This window comes from Acinonyx jubatus, chromosome B1, assembly GCF_027475565.1.
Source record: "Acinonyx jubatus isolate Ajub_Pintada_27869175 chromosome B1, VMU_Ajub_asm_v1.0, whole genome shotgun sequence".
NCBI classification, from domain to species: Eukaryota; Metazoa; Chordata; class Mammalia; order Carnivora; family Felidae; genus Acinonyx; species Acinonyx jubatus.
The window spans coordinates 162,088,537-162,106,264 of NC_069382.1; the positions used below are offsets into that span (position 1 = coordinate 162,088,537).

General features: G+C 39.2%; 1 protein-coding gene across 5 annotated transcripts in view; it reads right to left on the bottom strand.

Annotated features, from left to right (window-relative positions):
- Positions 1–17,728, bottom strand: part of ATP10D (ATPase phospholipid transporting 10D (putative)) — a 106,845-nt gene that overhangs the window by 37,089 nt on the left and 52,028 nt on the right. For all 5 annotated transcript variants that reach the window (XM_053217392.1, XM_053217391.1, XM_015072315.3 and 2 more), the window contains 5 exons: positions 14,015–14,121; positions 13,600–13,731; positions 13,067–13,194; positions 12,693–12,945; positions 4,980–5,218 (listed from right to left, as the gene is read on the bottom strand). In XM_053217392.1, coding sequence (XP_053073367.1) covers positions 4,980–5,218; positions 12,693–12,945; positions 13,067–13,194; positions 13,600–13,731; positions 14,015–14,121 — 859 coding nt within the window. The remainder of the gene's footprint in view (positions 1–4,979; positions 5,219–12,692; positions 12,946–13,066; positions 13,195–13,599; positions 13,732–14,014; positions 14,122–17,728) is intronic.

Sequence of the window (17,728 nt, forward strand, 5' to 3'; positions counted from 1 at the left end):
AAAGGGGCGCCTGGGTGGCTCAGTCGGTTGAGCGTCCAACTTCGGCTCAGGTCATGATCTCACAGTCCGTGAGTTCGAGCCCCACATAGGGCTCTGTGCTGACAGCTCAGAGCCTGGAGCCTATTTCAGATGCTGTGTCTCCCTCTCTTTCTGACCCTCCCCCATTCATGCTCTGTCTCTCTCTGTCTCAAAAATAAAAACGTTAAAAAAAAAATTAAAAATTTTTAAAAAATTAAAAAAAAAGATTCTTAGTACAAATTAGCTCTAAGAAGTTCTGCTATTGAAAAGACTCCATGTCCATTTTAACACAGTGCTTCTCACATTTACTGAAGAGTACTAGTTTTAACAAAAGAATGTTGTACTAGAAAATGGTTTATAAAACAGTCACATGTAGACAACTGCTTTAGAAATTTTTCAGATGAATCAAAAGAGGGATCATTAACTACAAATCAAATTTCACTAAAATGCCATTGTATTCTAGAGAAGTCGTGCATGTAGTCGGTTGGCATACTGACTGCAGGAAGCCAGGAGAGGTGATTTAGAGATAGGAGAAAACGGTGGAGATGTGAGACGTGTGATATTAGGCTCAAAAGACCATGGCTTGTATTTTATGCTTAGTTTGGGGAGAACTAGCGTAGGCTTAATAAGAAAACAGCACAGGCTGAAAAATCACATGAGTTTGAGTTTAGATCCTGGACTCACTGCATAATCGCCGCTATCCTCAGGCAGCGTGCTTCACTCCCCGAGCTTAATTTTCTTCTTCTGAGTAATGGTAAAAATAACACCTACCTCACAGGGTGGCTGTATAAAGTCAATGAGATAATGAGTGAGGTGATACCTGTACAACAGGAACCTACAGGCAGATCACCAGGCTCACAATGGGTCCAAACTATATGCCGTCACAAAGCATTCTCAAATTTCTATTTAAATACATCAACATCTACTATCCTGTGATATGAGACATAGTTTGGTGGAGTTCATAGGCACTAATATCCTGATGGCTGTTCACTAGTGAGTCAGCCATATTTCCTCACGTATCTCACGTACACAGTAACACTGAGCCAGTGTCTGGGCCCTCAGTTACTCAGAGAATAATCCTTTCCTCAAGACCTCCTTGCCAAAGTCAATAGAAGACAGTGGTAATGTTTGAGAGACTTCTTTCTTACTCAATGCTTAGTCAGCAAGGGATGCTTGGGAAACTCGTCACATGATATTTGGCAAATATACTGTCATCTATTGCTTGTGAGATCCCATGAGTTAGAAAATATTTCCAGAGGCATCTCAGAATGCTAATGTGCACTAAGTCAAAAACAAAAACAAAACAAAACAAAAAACAAAAAAACATTTCAGAGTGGAACTCTTAAGAAATGTTTAAATTTTTTTTTCTAATATTTATTTATTTTTGAGAAAGAGAGAGAGAGAGAGAGAGAGAGAGAGAGAGAGAGAGGGAGGGAGGGAGACAGACAGAAAGACACAGCATCTGAAGCAGGCTCTAGGCTCTGAGCTGTCAGCACAGCGCTGATGCGGGGCTTGAACTCAAGAACCACGAGATCATGACCTGAGCCAAAGTCAGACGCTTAACCAACTGAGCCACCCAGGCGCCCCTCTCTAAGACATGTTTAAATATCAATTTAAACTTAGTGGCTTTCCTTCGAATCATGCTTCCTTTTTAGTAATTCTTGGCCACCTCCCCCACCTTTTCTGGCTTTATTTCCCACCTATGTTTATCAATTACTGACCCTCTCTCTTCAGGTCCATTTCTCTTACCCCAATTTTCATTTTTATTGCTGCAAAGTCTAGGTCTTTTGGGCTTGAGGTTGCTTTCTTTTCTGCTCTGTAAATCCCTCCTTATTAGTTTAATCCTAACTCAAGTTTTACCTCTTTTCTGCAGCCCTTCTTGATCCCTCCTCCTCCCTTGAGAGTTGAACACTCCATTCTTTGTGCCCTCACTATACTTTGGGTTCACCCACTATTACTGCATCTTTAATATAGGATTGTTTTTATTTATTTTTATGTCTGCCTCCTCTGCCTAGAAACAGAACTGAAAGATAAGGACATGTCTTACTCATTTTACATCCCTGTGTCTAGTATTTTGCCATTGTTTTTCATTAATCTATTCATTCATTCATTCATTCATTCATCCCATAAATATTCATTGTTGCATCTATGGCATCAGGCACTCCTCAAGGACAGAGGGATGCATAGGACAGATACGATCCTGGCTTGCGTGCAGCTCACATTCTAGTTAGGGGAGATAGCAGATACAAAAACTAACCTATAAACAATAAGATGCTTCTAGATTGAGACACAGAGAGACAGGAGGGGTGGAAAGAACTCTGGATTAGATGGTAGGGAAGGTTTACTGAAGAGGTGACACTAAAGCTGAGATCTCAGTGACAGAAAGGAAAGCCACATAGAGATCTAAGAGAATAGTCACCTGGGTAGAACAAACAGCACTCCTGTTGAACAAAAACATAAAGAGGATGAAAGAAGCATAAACAACCTTGGCTTACAAAGAAAAGGTTTCTATTTCTAAGTAGGTAGTATGAACCCAGGAGCCTGGGGCTTCAATGACATGTTAATTCCCAAAGCTTGGAATATTTTTGCCAGCAGCCCGCCTAGGATCCTTACTCCCTGGCTCTTAACTTGCATCTCCATGCAAGGTGCTAGCTTACAATTTTCCATTTCTAGACATCACAGCTCTCAGTGTGCTCTCAAGCTGGTGCTCTTAACCTGGGCTCCACTGACAGGCTTCTGGAACTGGATGCAAAAATTTAACAGATGCTAATTTTTCAGGTCAAAGAATCTATAGCTTTCTCAAAATAATCTTTAGTCTCAAAAGGATAAAATCAACTTGTCTAGAGCAAGAGTGAGATGATCTCATATTTCAAGGAAGACCTCTTTATCCTATATATAATGGTGTGGTTTTGAAAACACAAAACACCCCCAGTGCATCTTTACAATCAATATGGCACATGGCATTGAAATAAAGGGCAAGTGAAAACAAAATGCACTGAGTGGGGAGGCTGAGCCTGTTAAGCAGCTTCACTTAACAACCTTCAAAACTACTTTATTGAGAATGGACACATGAGTCCCTGAGACAGATCTTGAGAATTCAAGATGTTAAGTCCTTGCTCTTAAGGAGCTACTGGCATATTTCAGGGGCATAAATAAGGCCTGTGTAATGAGAACTAAGGAAGGGAGGGAATGGGTACACAGAACTCAGAAGCTGAGAAAAGAGAGTCTGGGAAGTCTTCAGAAGAGAGTATTTAACGTAGTCTTATAAGAAATAAGTGTTTCATCAGATTTGGTAGACAGAGGTAGGTTGCCAATGGGAAGAAAAAATGTTAGATGGAGAAAATGGTACAGATAAAAGAACAGACTTTAAGAAACATCACTTTTTTTCCAAGGAGATGAGGCTAAATCAGGAAACTGAGAGGGTGGGTAGGGCACAACCCCAGTGGGTCACCAATGTCCTATTTCCAAGTAAACATGGGTCAACATGTGGTTAACTTTGCGTGGGTGGAAAATGTAAAAGATCAGTACAGGAATAGGTAAAAAGAGAAAAAAATATATATCTATTTCTGATACAGCCTTATAGTGAATGCACAGAAGAGGCTGTATGCATTCTTTTCCTATTTTCCTTTCAGAAGTTGGAGAAAAAAAATTAAGCCTAGATGTTTGGAATAGTCTGACATGTGGCCAAGATACAATATGACAGGTGCTATATCTTCAGTGCCACAGGAATGAACTAAATGAGTTGCACGGAAGTGATTACCCTCACTCCTGAAATTTTTACTGGCAACTTTGAAAAGAGCCAGGAGATTCCCTTCAAGGCCTTTCCAGAACAAAAGAGACCACTGGCATCTACTCAGATCACATCTCTGCTACGAAAACCATACAATAAATTCAATGCAGACACACAAAGTTTCCCCAAAGTGGATTTGTTCTTGTTACGCCACCTACTTTAGACCAGTTGCCAGTCTCAAGCCTGGGGAATCCTCATCTTGGTAAACCACAAGAGTTAATGAGATGTGGAAGGCAGAAGGGCAGCTGAAGGTTTACAGAAACAATTCTAAGTACAGCAAAACTTTTGAACTCTGATTCTTTCATGTAAGTATCATTCCTCTTTCCCATCTTCCACATGGCCCTCTAGATTTTTCTTCAGCAAAATGGGTTTGTCAGAGGGTATAACTAAACAGCTTCCAAAACTTCCCTCAGGAACTCAAGTGATACCCAGATGAGCTCTAAAATAGAAATATCAGAAAATGTCACTCTGAGGACTCAGAATGGGGAAGAGGACACAGGTTTGGTGGGACTGGGGGGAAAAATGCAGAAAAAAAGGCCTTGGAGGGTACTGACAGTACGTATGTCATTCAGACATACTTAGCTGTCTATGAGATAACTCTGGAAAGCTTTGCTGGTTCTGAGAGTGAGTCATGGTCTGTAACCCAAGGCAGCTGTTTTTGTTTTTGTTTTTCCAGAGAGACAGAGACAGAGACAGACAGAGAGAGAGAGAGAGAGAGAGAGAGAACGAGAGCATGAGCATGGGGGAAGAGAGTCGGTGGGGGGAGAGAATGGTAACCAGGTTCCAGGCTCAGTGCAGAGCCCAATGCGGGGCTTGATTTCACAACCCTGAGATCATGACCTGAGCCAAAATCAAGAGTTGGACATTTAGCCAACTGAGCCGCCCAAGGCAGCCTTCTTTAGGCTTAGACACCATTGGCCCTGATCAGAAATACTATGCTATTTCAGAAATGATACACTATCTCTCAACACTGAAGTATCCCACAAATTAGGAAGCTATGATACTGTTTGCTTATATTTCTAATTTTGTGCGGGCAATTACACTGAACCACAATTATGTAGTCTCTTCTCAGGTAGAAAAGACAACAGTGTTGGCTCTGTCATAATTAGGGGGATGTTCTTTCATTATTCATTATAGATATACAAGATTCAAGTCACATATTCACACTTACAATGGGGCTACTGAAAGCAGCCTGTCTGGAGTGAGGCACTTCACTGGCTCCTTCTCCACTTCCCACAGCTAAACAGCTCCCAGCAAGATGATTCAAGGATTTACTTCCCAAGGGCCCATTATGAACTGTCCTGCAGCTGGGGGTCCTCGGTTTTGTCATATTGGTGAGGGAGCCGCTGGGAGTGTCCATGGAATCTTCATCTTCAGAGGCAGCTTCCTGGTAGGACTCTAACCTCTTGGCTGAGCGATAAAAAATCATACTGGGTCATTACCTGAGAAGAACCATTTGCAAACTGAATATGTCAGACATTTACTTAAACAGCTATTCCACACCATCTCCTCCCTTTTCAAAAACTGCCCTCCAAACTCCCCTCTCCAGATTCCCTTCATGAACTTACCTCGTTGGGAAAAGTAAAAGCAATCAGACAGCAACTCCCTTCATATCCTATCGTCAAGTCTACCAACCTATCCACATCTGTATCTAAACCCTCCTACTACTATGGATAAAGTTTCAAATGCCAAGCTCTCCACTCATGATCTGCCTCCCACTCCTCTGGCCTTCTCAAGGACTTCACGTTTACAACTTTCCCCTCCTTCGCTTACACCAAGCTCCCCTCAACCAATCTCATGGCTTTCTGTCCCTGTACTTTTGGCAAGGTCGCCCATGAGTTCCACATTATCAAATCCCATTACTGCATCTGTCCATATCTTTTATGCATCCTTAGCAACATCCAACAGAGGTGACCGTTCTCTGCTTGAAATGGCTCTTTTGGTTTCTCTGACACCATGTGTACCTGTTTTTCCTCCTACTTCAGTGGCTATTCCTTCTAATTTTCTCCTGCTATCTTCTCTTCAATCAAATACTGGGTTGCTGCAGGAGCTCCTTCCCTTCTCCACCTATACATTCTTCCCTGGTGATATCACCTGGTCCCACATTTGAAATGCCAACTCTGTGCACATGATTTTTAAACCTGTATCTTCAACTCCAACTTCTAACTGGAATCCAGACTCCTATATATATCCAACTCTCCACTTGATACTTCTAGTTAGATGTCTATTCGGTTCTTCAAGCAGATTATCTGCATGGCTAACTCCTTTACCTTTCTCAAGTCTCTTAGCATGTCCCTTGTCAGCAGACTTTCCAGATATAACCACTTCAGAGCTTACCACCATCTACACACTATAGATCTTATTTATTTTTTGAATCATTGAGTAGAATATAAACTCCAAAAATGCAGAGAGTTTTGCCTGTTTTGGTTTGTCTGTTTTGTTTTGCTGTAAAGCATCACCAATAGCTGTCCATTATTTATCCAAAATATCTCTAATATCTCGAATTCTCTCCATCTTCATTACCTTAACCCAAGCCACCATCATCTCTCAACTGGACCAGTGCTAACAGCCTCATAACTGGTCTCCTTACCCCTCGGCATTCCATTCCTTAACCAGTAGCTACAGTGATCTTCCTAAAATATAAAGCTGATCACATTACTCCTGCACAAAATTTTCCTTATGTTGGCTTACATAGCTCAAGATGATCCGACCTTTGCTGATCTTCTTGAAGTTTCTTGCCCCTTCCTCTTCCACATGTCCACTAAAATCCAGCCTCACTGGCCTTCTTTTCTTACTTTGAAAATTGCCAAGCTCATTTCAGCCTGAGAGCCTCTATACTAGCTGCTGCCTGTAACTGGTAGGTTTTCGCATCTGAACTTCAAGATTATGTTATTCAGATCTAAGCTGTAACCCTTAGAAAGGCCTTGCTCCCCTACCCAATCCAAAATGCCTTCCAATCATTCTATATGATATCATCTCATTTTAATTCTCTGAAAAGCACTTTTCATTATTTATTTTTCTTGATTTAAGAATTAATTTATTTGTGACTATTCAACAGAAGCTCTGTGAGAGGGCCCCTGTCTGCCTTGTTAATCATTATGTCCAGGAGTACAGAGTAAACAATCAGTCAATGTGTACTTGCTGAATTGCTAGCTGCATTCAAGCCAAGTCTAGCTACTTAGAGTATGGCTTTTGCCAAGTTAATTTCAAAATAAAAAATATTTTCATATTCTGTTCAATAGTTTTTATCTGTATTTTTCAAGGACAAAGAGAAGCTAAGAGGCAATGTTGTGATCCAACATTGGAACCAACTCTTCCAAAGACTCAGTGTTTTCTAGGAAATCACTTAACTCTTCCCAGGCCTCTGTTTTCTCACTGGCCGAATGAACAATTTGGATTTAATGACTTTAAGGTCCTTTCCAGTTCTGCAAGTTTCATTATATTCTCTGACTAAATAATACAGAATGCTTCCCTGTATGGCCTTTCAGCTTCAAAAACCCATCCACTTACTGAATCCCAAACATACTGAAGTTCTCCATTTTCACCTGTGCCCTTGTCCAGAATATCCATTCTCTTTTTCTATGCTTACATAAATCCTCAACATCTTTGAAGGCTTAGTTCAAAGGCCAGTTCCTCAATGGTGACCTCTGTACTGGCCCTCACTCCCTGGACCTTTAAAGCTTCTATCTACTGAATGTACTGAATGTTACTATGCACCAGGCATCTGTCTCATTTAATAACTAGGACAACCCTCTGTGGCAGATACTATTAATACCTCAATTTTAGTAATAAAGAAATCAAACGAATTTTCCCCATTTCACAAAAGTAATAATCATCGGTCTTACATCCAGTTCTATAAAGTTCACAGCCAGTGCTCAGAATGTTATGTTCTGAATGTATGTTAACATGATATTCCTTATAATTTTACAGCAATATTCCCTGCTTGATTTCAATGAGTCCATGTATTGTAGTTTAGACATTTATCAAATGAATAATGAATGCATGTTTGAATAGACACATAAATGGAATATCCGTAGAATCAAGGGAATGTTGTGGGGTAGGGACTTGACATTTATTGAGTACTTCCTGGGGCCCCTGGGTGGCTCAGTCAGTTGAGCTACCAACTTCGGCTCAGGTCATGATCTCATGGTTTGTGAGTTCAAGCCCCGCGTCAGGCTCTGTGCTGACAGCTCAGAGCCTGGAGCCTGCTTCTGATTCATTCATTCATTCATTCATTCATTCATTCTCTCTCTCTCTCTCTCTTCCCCTCCCCCACTCATGCTCTGTCTCTGTCTCAGAAGTAAATAAACATTAAAAAAAATATATTGAGTACTTCCTGTTCATCAATCATCTGTTTAGATCTTTATGTAAATATCTGTATCTAGATCTTCCCTTTTCATCTTAAAAATAATGCTACCAGTTAGGAACTATCACTGTGTCACTTTGCAGGTAAGAGAGGCTAAGAGCCAGAGAGATTAAGTACTTTGACCATGGTTAAACAGCTAGTTGGGGGTAGAGTTGGGATTTAAATGTAGGTCTTCCTGACCCTGAAGCCAGTACATGTATCCACTATGTTATATCTCCTTGGCAGTTACCTGTATAGGTTAGTTCAGTCATTCTCAACAAGGGGTGAATTTGTCCCCCAGCGAACATTTGGCAATGCCTGTACACAGTCTGGTTGTTATAACTGGGGGAGGAGTGCAATTGGCATTCAGTGGTCAGAGCCCATGGAGGCATCTAAACATCTTGGAATGCACAGAACCGCACCCATCTCAAAGAATAATGCAGCCCCAAATGGCAATAGTGCTGAGGTTGATAAATCCTTGAGTAGCTAAAGAAACTTATTGGTGATGTGATACCATTTTAAAAATAAATAATTACAATATTACAAAACCTATAGAAACATAAAGGCTTATACTTCAGGAATTTCTCCTGTACATCATTAGGGAAATCAGTCCTCATGCAACTGTGTAATTACTATAATGCCAGACAGCTCAGCCCTTAGGACAGGACAAACTTGCTCAATAAATAACGCTGGAAGAGTGGACTCAAGAACACATGGAGCAACCTTTAATCATTTTGTAAAAAGCTATGGGAAGGAAACAGAACAGTAAAGCTATAATTTGATTCAGAAAACAAAACTATAGGTGTAATACTTGTAGACTCAGTGAAGGTTTTTCAAAAATTGGGTATGAGATGGCTCAGTCGGTTAAGCGTCCAACTCTTGGTTTTGGCTCAGGTCATGACCACACAGTTTTGTAAGTTTGAGCCCTGTATCGGACTCTGTGTTGACAGTATGGAACCTGCTTGGGATTCTCTCTCTTTCCCTCTCTCTCACTGGCCCTCCCCTGCTTGCATGCTGTCTCTCTCTCGAAATAAATAAATAAACTTAAAAAAAATCAAAAATTGGGTATGAGAAAGAAAAGCTTATTACCATACTGATAAACAAAAATTTATCCGGGGCGCCTGGGTGGCTCAGTCGGTTGAGCCTTTGACTTCAGCTTAGGTCATGATCTCAGAGTTGGTGAGTTCAAGCCCTGTGTCAGGCTCTGTGCTGACAGCTAGCTTGGAGCCTGGAGACTGTTTCAGATTCTGTGTCTTCTTCGCTCCCTGCCCCTCCCCCACTCAGGTGCGCGCGTGCTCCCTCTCTCTCTATCTCTCTTTCAAAAATAAGTAAACATTAAAAAAATTTTTTTTAATCTATCCAGCTGATCATGCAGACTTTTCATATGTCTCTTAAAACAGGTTTCAATTAGTTCCATAAATGCCTCAGAGTGGGGCAGGAATTCTTGCTTTCCAATTCACAGGAGAAAACGCAAAGTATGTAGTCTTTCTATCAAGGTAGGTACTGATTAGATGCTAGGTTAACTACTTTAATTCTCTTTCTTATTTAATCCCTAATCTTCTCTTTTGAATCCTCCTTCAAATATCTAGTAACCTGTTCAGGCCCTATTACTTACATTTATTTGATATTTGGAAGAAGTGAGCAAAAATCTGTGGAACAAAAAGTTGATCATACTTTTCAATGTGCTCCTCAAAGGGCCCTAAACAAGGGTGAACAGCACAACGTGCACATGGATTTCTCCCAACTGTATCATCCCCATATCCTCCAAGCATTTTGCTATGAACTAATCCCCCAAACATTTCCAGCATCCCGACTTTCACCTGCTCATAAACAGCACGCTCAGCTAAGCTTCGGCCAACTGGATCATCCATGTATCCTTGATACACACAAATCTTTTATTCTAAACTGATTCCTTGCGCATTTCCAGCATTCCAAAAATTTCTTGCCCAATATCCTTCTAGGTCCCAAACCTTGATCAATGCTAAAATCACCTCCAAAACACCAGATTTTCATCCTATGAGACGAAGTAAGATATTTTTACGTTTCCATGCCTGTTTTCCATATCGGACCATGAACTCCTCAAAAGATAAATCTATTTCTTACTTTGACAACTGTAATGACAAAAACAATGGCAGCTCATACTTACAAAGAATTTATTCTGTGCCATGCTTTGAGTGGCTTTTCATGGATTATCTTCATGAATACTATTATGGATCCTTTTTAGTGAGGCCCAGAGAAATTATGTAACTGGCCCAGAGTCATACAGCCCATAGGCAGTAAAGATGGGAATCAGATTCAGGAGGCCTGATTCCAAAATCTTTGTTCTTGGAAACTACTAAATGCTCTCACCATGTAGATCAGATTCACAAACCGCATCATAAAGGCACTCTCTAGACAAACCCAAATTGAGAAACATTCTACAAAATCCCTGAATAGTGCCCTTCAGAACTAGGGTCATCGAGAAACAGAAAGCCTTAGAAGCTTTCAAATCTAGAGCAGTCTAAATGAGGACTGTCACATGGTCTTCTGGATGGGATCCTCAGACAGAAAAAGGTATAAACTAAAGAAATCTGAATAACGTATGGATTTCAGTTAATAATATCAATATTAGTTCATTACTTATCATAAATGTATTATACAACTAATGTAAGATGTTAATGACAGAGGAAACTAGATAGGGGTGCATAACGGAACCCTCAAAAGCATCTTTGCAACTTTTCTATAAATCTAATGCTATTCTAAACTAAAAAGATTACTATTAAAAAAGACATTCTCTTTCAGTAATTTTTTAAAGGATTGCTTTAAAATTTTAAAATACACATAAATCACCTGGGAATATTGTTAAATGAAGATTTTAATTGAAGTTTTAAAGAGGAGCCTGAGATTCTGTGTTTTTAATACACACTGAGGTGTTGCTGATGCTACTTAGTTCATTAACCAAATTTCTAAGTTGCAGGGTTTTATTTTTTTTAAGTTTATTTATTTAAGTAACCTCTACACTCAATGTGGGGCTTGAACTCACAACCTCAAGATCAAGAGTCATAAACTCTTCCAACTGAGCCAACCAGGTGCTCCTAAGTTGCAAGGTTTTAAAAACATAAAATGGTGTCGTCAGATGTGTTTAGTTCAAATGCATATGTGCACGGGGCTATTTCCTAGCAGTGATCTTTTTTATGGACAGATCTCCTAGGCAGTGATTTTGCCCCCAAATCCTGAAGGGTTAACTAGCTTTAATTTCAGTAAAAATAATATATCTTAGGGTTAAATCCTGGAGAGAAGTAGCCCCCACTACTCCCTCCTTCATCAATCAGAGTGTGTATACATGTCCTTATTTTTAAACTATTACAGAAAAGAGAGCAGGATCTCCGTATGTATGTGTAGTAGGGAAGTGTTTACAGGCGAAGTTGGTACCTACAGAAGCAGTGCAACACTCCATGGTCCACAGACAGTTCAGTCATGATAGCATGTGATTCTCAGTCTCTTGGTACCTTCTCTGCATAAAGGGGTATAGAAGAGAAGTACTCACTGGGCCCAAGTGTGTGCTCAGGAACTGTGGCAGGAAAGGGCTGATATCAGCCCTTTTAAATGCTACAAACACAAAATTTGAAATGCTACGAATACAAAAAAAAGATGCGATGCTCCTCATCACATATTTTGTGAAACACTACATAAGTTACTTGAAAATAGGGATCTACATAGTCAACTATTTTGGAAGACACTCCTCTCACAAACAGGTGTGAAAGTTTAGCTAGTGAGGTTCACTGCAGCATTGCTTACCACAGTAAATGTTGACAACCAAAATTAATGGTGGATTATTTACATAAATTTTGGCAATTATTACAGTGCAATATAGCATAGCCTCTAGAAGAGTAAGGAGAGAACAGAAAGGCAGTCACGATGAACTCTTAAGAAAAATGGTTGTAAAAGCAAAAGCACACTGTAATTTCATTTTTGTTTAAAAAACATAAAGTGTACAAGAAAAAGAATCAAAAGAAATGTACAAAAATGTTAACAGTGGTCTACTCTGGTGGGGATTACTTATGGCTTTTATATTTTTCCTCATTTACCTTATCTGAGATTTTCTAAAATACTGTTTTTGTAACAAAAATGCAATAAAGAAGATAAAACAAGGCAGAGTATCATCATATCCAGTATGACTAGCTATTTTTTTACATTTGTGTAGTGATTATGTAATAAACATTCAACATTTTATCCCTTGCATTCACAGGTAACAATAAAACCTGGCTTAAAAATGTATGTGCCTAAGCGAAAATACAATGTATTTAAAAAAAAATTTTTTTAAGTTGATTTATTTTGAGAGACACAGAGAGCAGAGGGGCAGAGAGAGGGAATCTCAGGCAGACCTTACACTGTCTGCACAGAGCCCGATACGGGGCTTGAACAGTGGGATCACGACCTGAGCTGAAGTTGGATGCTTAACCGACTGGGCCACCCAGGTGTCCCTAGAATTATCAAACTTTTAAGTGGGTGCCGAAAAGCCCAATCTTCAGGTTGGTTTTCACAGAAACCCACACTTACCATTTTCTTCATGGCAATAATCAAAACCTGCCACACTACATCTTCGAAAAACCATCTTATTCTCAGTGAGAGTTCCTGTCTTATCAGAAAAGAGGTACTGAATCTGCCCAAGGTCCTCGGTGATGTTCAGCGACCGGCACTGAATAGTAGAATCCATTTTCTCATTGTAGAAATCCACATCACTTTGAATAAAATATATCTGTCCAAGCTTCACAATTTCAATGGAAACATAGAGAGAAATGGGAATCAAGACCTAAGAGGAACCAAGCAATTTAAAAAATATTAGAGAGGGAAAATAACGGGTGAGAAACCAAATGTAGTTGGATTAAGTAACAAAGTCCTCAAAATTCTATGATGAACTCAACATAAATTACCTGTAACAAAATGATCATGGTCCAAAACATATAGAATCCTGCCAACACTGGTGATATGACATGTCCATCAGGCTCCGGGATATTAAAAAATATTATGTTTTCATATCTACTCAACCAGATTCCATGACCTTTCAAAAAACACACAGACATCAAAAGAATGCTACATATACACTATGTAAATATAGAACTTCATTCCTAAAGAGGAATAAAAGTATTTATTTTGGTTGAAGACCCATTGTTTATTTTTTAAAACAAATTAAAATTCAAAAGGCTCCAAATTCTCCTGTCTCGGTCTCTCTTTAAATCTCTTGCCAGGTCCCTTTACTACTGTGGCCCCATGTAACTGGATATAATCAACATTAATGTTTTTCAGATCAGAGATTGAGAAAGATAAAGACGTGAGGAAAAAAAATGAATGGCGAATGAAACCTCCTTTACAGAAGTCAAATATGCATCAATATTTTGAAAATAAAATACTTTTAAATAAATACCTTGCTGAAAAGACATCAGCAAAAAAAATCAAATTTACCTACCCAATGCACCAGTTAAACACATCACAAGCAAAAGTAGGACACACCAGAGGACATCTGTATTTGCTCTTCTTTCTAATTTGCTGCGCTTATACCTCGGACCACTGTTGTTCAGCATTGCTTTGGTTTCATGGCCTACGTAGGTAACATGTCAGAAAATTTGCAAATTAAAGCCAGATAGCAAATAGCATATTTTTAAATCTCTGTGGCAGATAATTTAATAAAGAGTAATCACACAATAGATTTTGTTAATTTAGTTTGCTTTTGTGATCCATTTAGAAAAAAGAGACCGAGGATTAAGTTTACGAAGACAAAATTTCCTTTCTGCTTTTGTAGACTGCATTTTGAATAAATGACAAATGTTAACTTGAAGAAAAACAGAGAGGAGACAACAGTGAAAATCAGAAGTGTAACTAACCTGCATAAACCACGATGCCCACAACAGCCTCTGTGTTCCTAATGGTGCATCCTCTAAGTAATAAATTTTCTTTACTGAGACCCACGCGTTCTCTGTTGGAATGTTCTCTATAAGAAAGATAGCATAGAGATTCATCTTTAAATAGCAAAAGTGGGGATGTAAAAATAAAAATCATGCATTCTGAGTTTTCTTGACTGGAGTATTAAGTCAAGCAGGTCACAAGAAAGGTTTCAAATCTCTGGGCCCTTTGATTTTCTTATCTTGCTTTGGCTTGATAAAAGATGCAACAAGTCTCAACTACCATCATTTTCTATCATTCCCGTTTGTCAACTTCTCATACTACAAAACCTCAAAAAAAAAATATTCCAAATAAGGAACCTACTGCTAGTACAAACTGTGTTTCAGGTAACTTAGTAACGGACAAGGGAAAAGTTCTTGATAGAATTAGAAAAATTCCATTTTCAACCTGGATGGAATCAAGGACTCTTCTAGGGAATGGTAATTTGTGGCTGCTAAACCCACTAGGTGACAGCCTGAGGATTTTATAATGAAAGAGTATGGCTGACAACACCAATCTTAATAGAACCACCAATGGGACAGGGGACATCACAGGCCTCCAGATGATACACAATAGCAAGTACCTATTTCCACAGGTACCTAATAAAGCATCTCTAACAGCAAATCCACCTGGGGTGGAGATCAAGAGATCCATGAAGCCTTTGAAATTGTATGCAATATTTCCTGCATGTACGTGTGTGTGTGTGTGTGTGTGTGTGTGTGTGTGTGTGTGTGTATCATTTTGTAGAAAAAGAAATTATGTCCTTCATCAGATTTGAAAGTGTCCCTGGACAGTTTATAGGAAATCAGATGGCCAGAAAACAATGTTCACTACCACAAGGATGCAGCCTGGTAAATGTGGTAAACTGTGATGCGGGGGGGGGACACAAAACTGGCAAAATTATGAAATAGTTAAATCTGGGTGAGAGCCCATGAGTGTTCATTATATTTTTCTTTTTGCTTTTGCCTGTTGGAAAGTTTCTGTAATAAATGGTTTAAAGATTATCAAAGCAATTACTTGATCAAGTTACAACAGTGGCAAAAATAAAGAGCAAAATAATTGGACTTTTTTTTTAAATAAGCAAAAGTAATGTATTTCACCTATTTTGAAAATGCCCTCTTAACTTCAGCATTAAAATTAGGTTGCTTTCTAAGCAATATACTTCAGTTGATAAGTTGTTTCTTCTTTCTTAAATATAGGAGAACTATAATTGTTATCTGGTATCCTTGCTACCTGCAATTACTAAGGAAAACTCTGCAAAGAAGGATACCACAAAGGAGGAAGAAACTGATGTGTCATTTCACTCCTATAATTTGCAAACACCTTATTCTAGGAGATCTATGTTTGTATGCTTTCACATATGTGGTTTTAGGTACAAAGAGACAACTATAGTGTAGTGTCCTTGGGTTTAATTTAATTCTGCTTCCTGGTTTTGCAGATAAAAAATTTTTTATATAAAAAAATTTTTTTAACGTTTATTTTATTATTGAGAGACAGAGAGAGACAGAGCATGAGCATGGGAGGGACAGAGACAGGAGGAGACACAGAATCCAAAGCAGTTTCCAGGCTCTGAGCAGTTAGCACAGAGCCCAATGCGGGGCTCAAACTCACAAATGGCAAGATCATGACCTGAACAGAAGTCGGATGCTTAACCAACTGAGCCACCCAAGCACCCCTGCAGATGAAGAATTTAAGTTCAACAGTAACATTTCTATGTAGTGTTTCCAGGCAAGCCCCACACAATCCTCATCAATATAACATTCATTATCCCTAGAGCCTTTATAGGAACAGATTCAACATAGAAACCATTTCCAAAGTTCCTCAGTAAGATTTAAAATTCCTACCCCCCCCCACCAGATCCTTATTTTTCACCATTACATCACTCTAGGTTACTATCATTACATCAAAGCCTAACTTCTATAATAATAGCATCTGCCCAAACATTAAACAGGTCCTGACCTTGACAGGTATATGATATTTGGCACTTATGATGTGAGATCTCTGGACTCTATATGAAGCACTGACTGTCCACATAGAGCTCTCATCCCCTGAAATCACTAGGCAACATCTATTACAGGCCCAGCATTCCCACTCAGATGCTGGGAATAGAAAAACACACATAGTCTTGGCTCCTGTGGTCTAAGGGGAAGTGACTGATACAGAAATATGTAAGTGTAGTAATTATAGATATTATAATAGAAACTTGATATTCAACATGCACTGTGGACACAAATAGGGAGAAAGCTCTACCTGAGAGTAAGATCAGAGAAGGCACCATATAGAAAGTGAGCCTGAGCATCTCAATTTTTGTTGATTTTAGAAAACAGACCACAAAGCAGGTAAAGGATAAGGAGTTAGCTTAGTGGATAAAAATAATTCCACAGAAAAATCACTTTATCTACCTGGGCTGACTCTATCATTCAATGCTTCCTTGCAAGTTGCTGAAGCCAGCTTAATAGAAGCTTCAACAGAGCAGACCCAGGAAAATCTAATTACTGAGGAAGACAGAACCTGAGGGAGGGAAAAGAAGCAGAGAGCAGCTTTAGTTGTGGATTCCAAGAGAAAGGCAATTCCAGTGGTCAGATCAGACTAATCAGAAAGTAAGGCGGCACAGTTGAAGCAGACAGACATCAGAGGAGCCCATCACGAATGGAAAAACCAAAGAGCAGGTGAACGTGGCATCAGAGAATCCAGAGGCAAGTGATAATTAGGACAGCCAAGAGGCTAGTGGGGCCTTAGAAGTAGGTAAGGGTTCTAGGGCAAGACTGAGTACTCACAACAGCAAATGATGTTCCAATGTGTCTATTAAGAAAAAAAAATATGTCCAAGTGGGATGAAGAGAGAGGCTGACAAGGTAGACTAGGAGTCCAGTTCCAGAAATTTAGTTAAGGCACTCACTTATCTGCTTTCTATTGCTTTAAATTAGGTTTATTTTCAAGAAATTATATAAATCAAACCATAGAGTATATATTCTTTCCTGCCTGGCTTGTTTCACTGAACGTGACATTCAGAGATGCATCCATATTTTAGCATGTAGCACCAGTGAATTCCTTTTGCTGAATTCCCCCTGCAATGAATTCCATACACTGTATGGATATACAATTTGTTCATCCATGCTCTTGTTGATGATATTTGGCTTGTTTCCAGTTTTGGACTATTACAAACAAAGCTGCTATGAATATTTGTGTACAGACTACTCTACCGAGACATGTTTTATTTTCTCGTGGGTAACTACCTAGGAGTGGAACACCCAGATCATACAGTGGGCATATGTTTAACTTTTTAAGAAACTTCCAAGTTGTTTTTTAAAGTGGCTGTATTGCTTTATATTCCCACAAGCAGTAAGTGGGCACTCCAGTTCTCCTACTTACTCACCAGCACTAGGTATAGTTGGGTCTTTTGAACTGTTAGTAGTTGTAGCTCTGTGGTTTTAACTTGTATCTTTCTACACAGTTATTTGTCACCTATATACGTTTTTTGGTGAAGTGTCTGTTCAAATTTCTTGGACTATTTTAAAACTTATTGTTTGTTTTCTTATTACTGAGGGTTTTTTTTTTTTAATGTTTATTTATTTTTGAGGGAGAGAGAGAGCATGCACACATGCTCACGAGAGGGTAGGGGCAGAGAGAAAGGGAAATAGAGGATCCAAAGCGGGC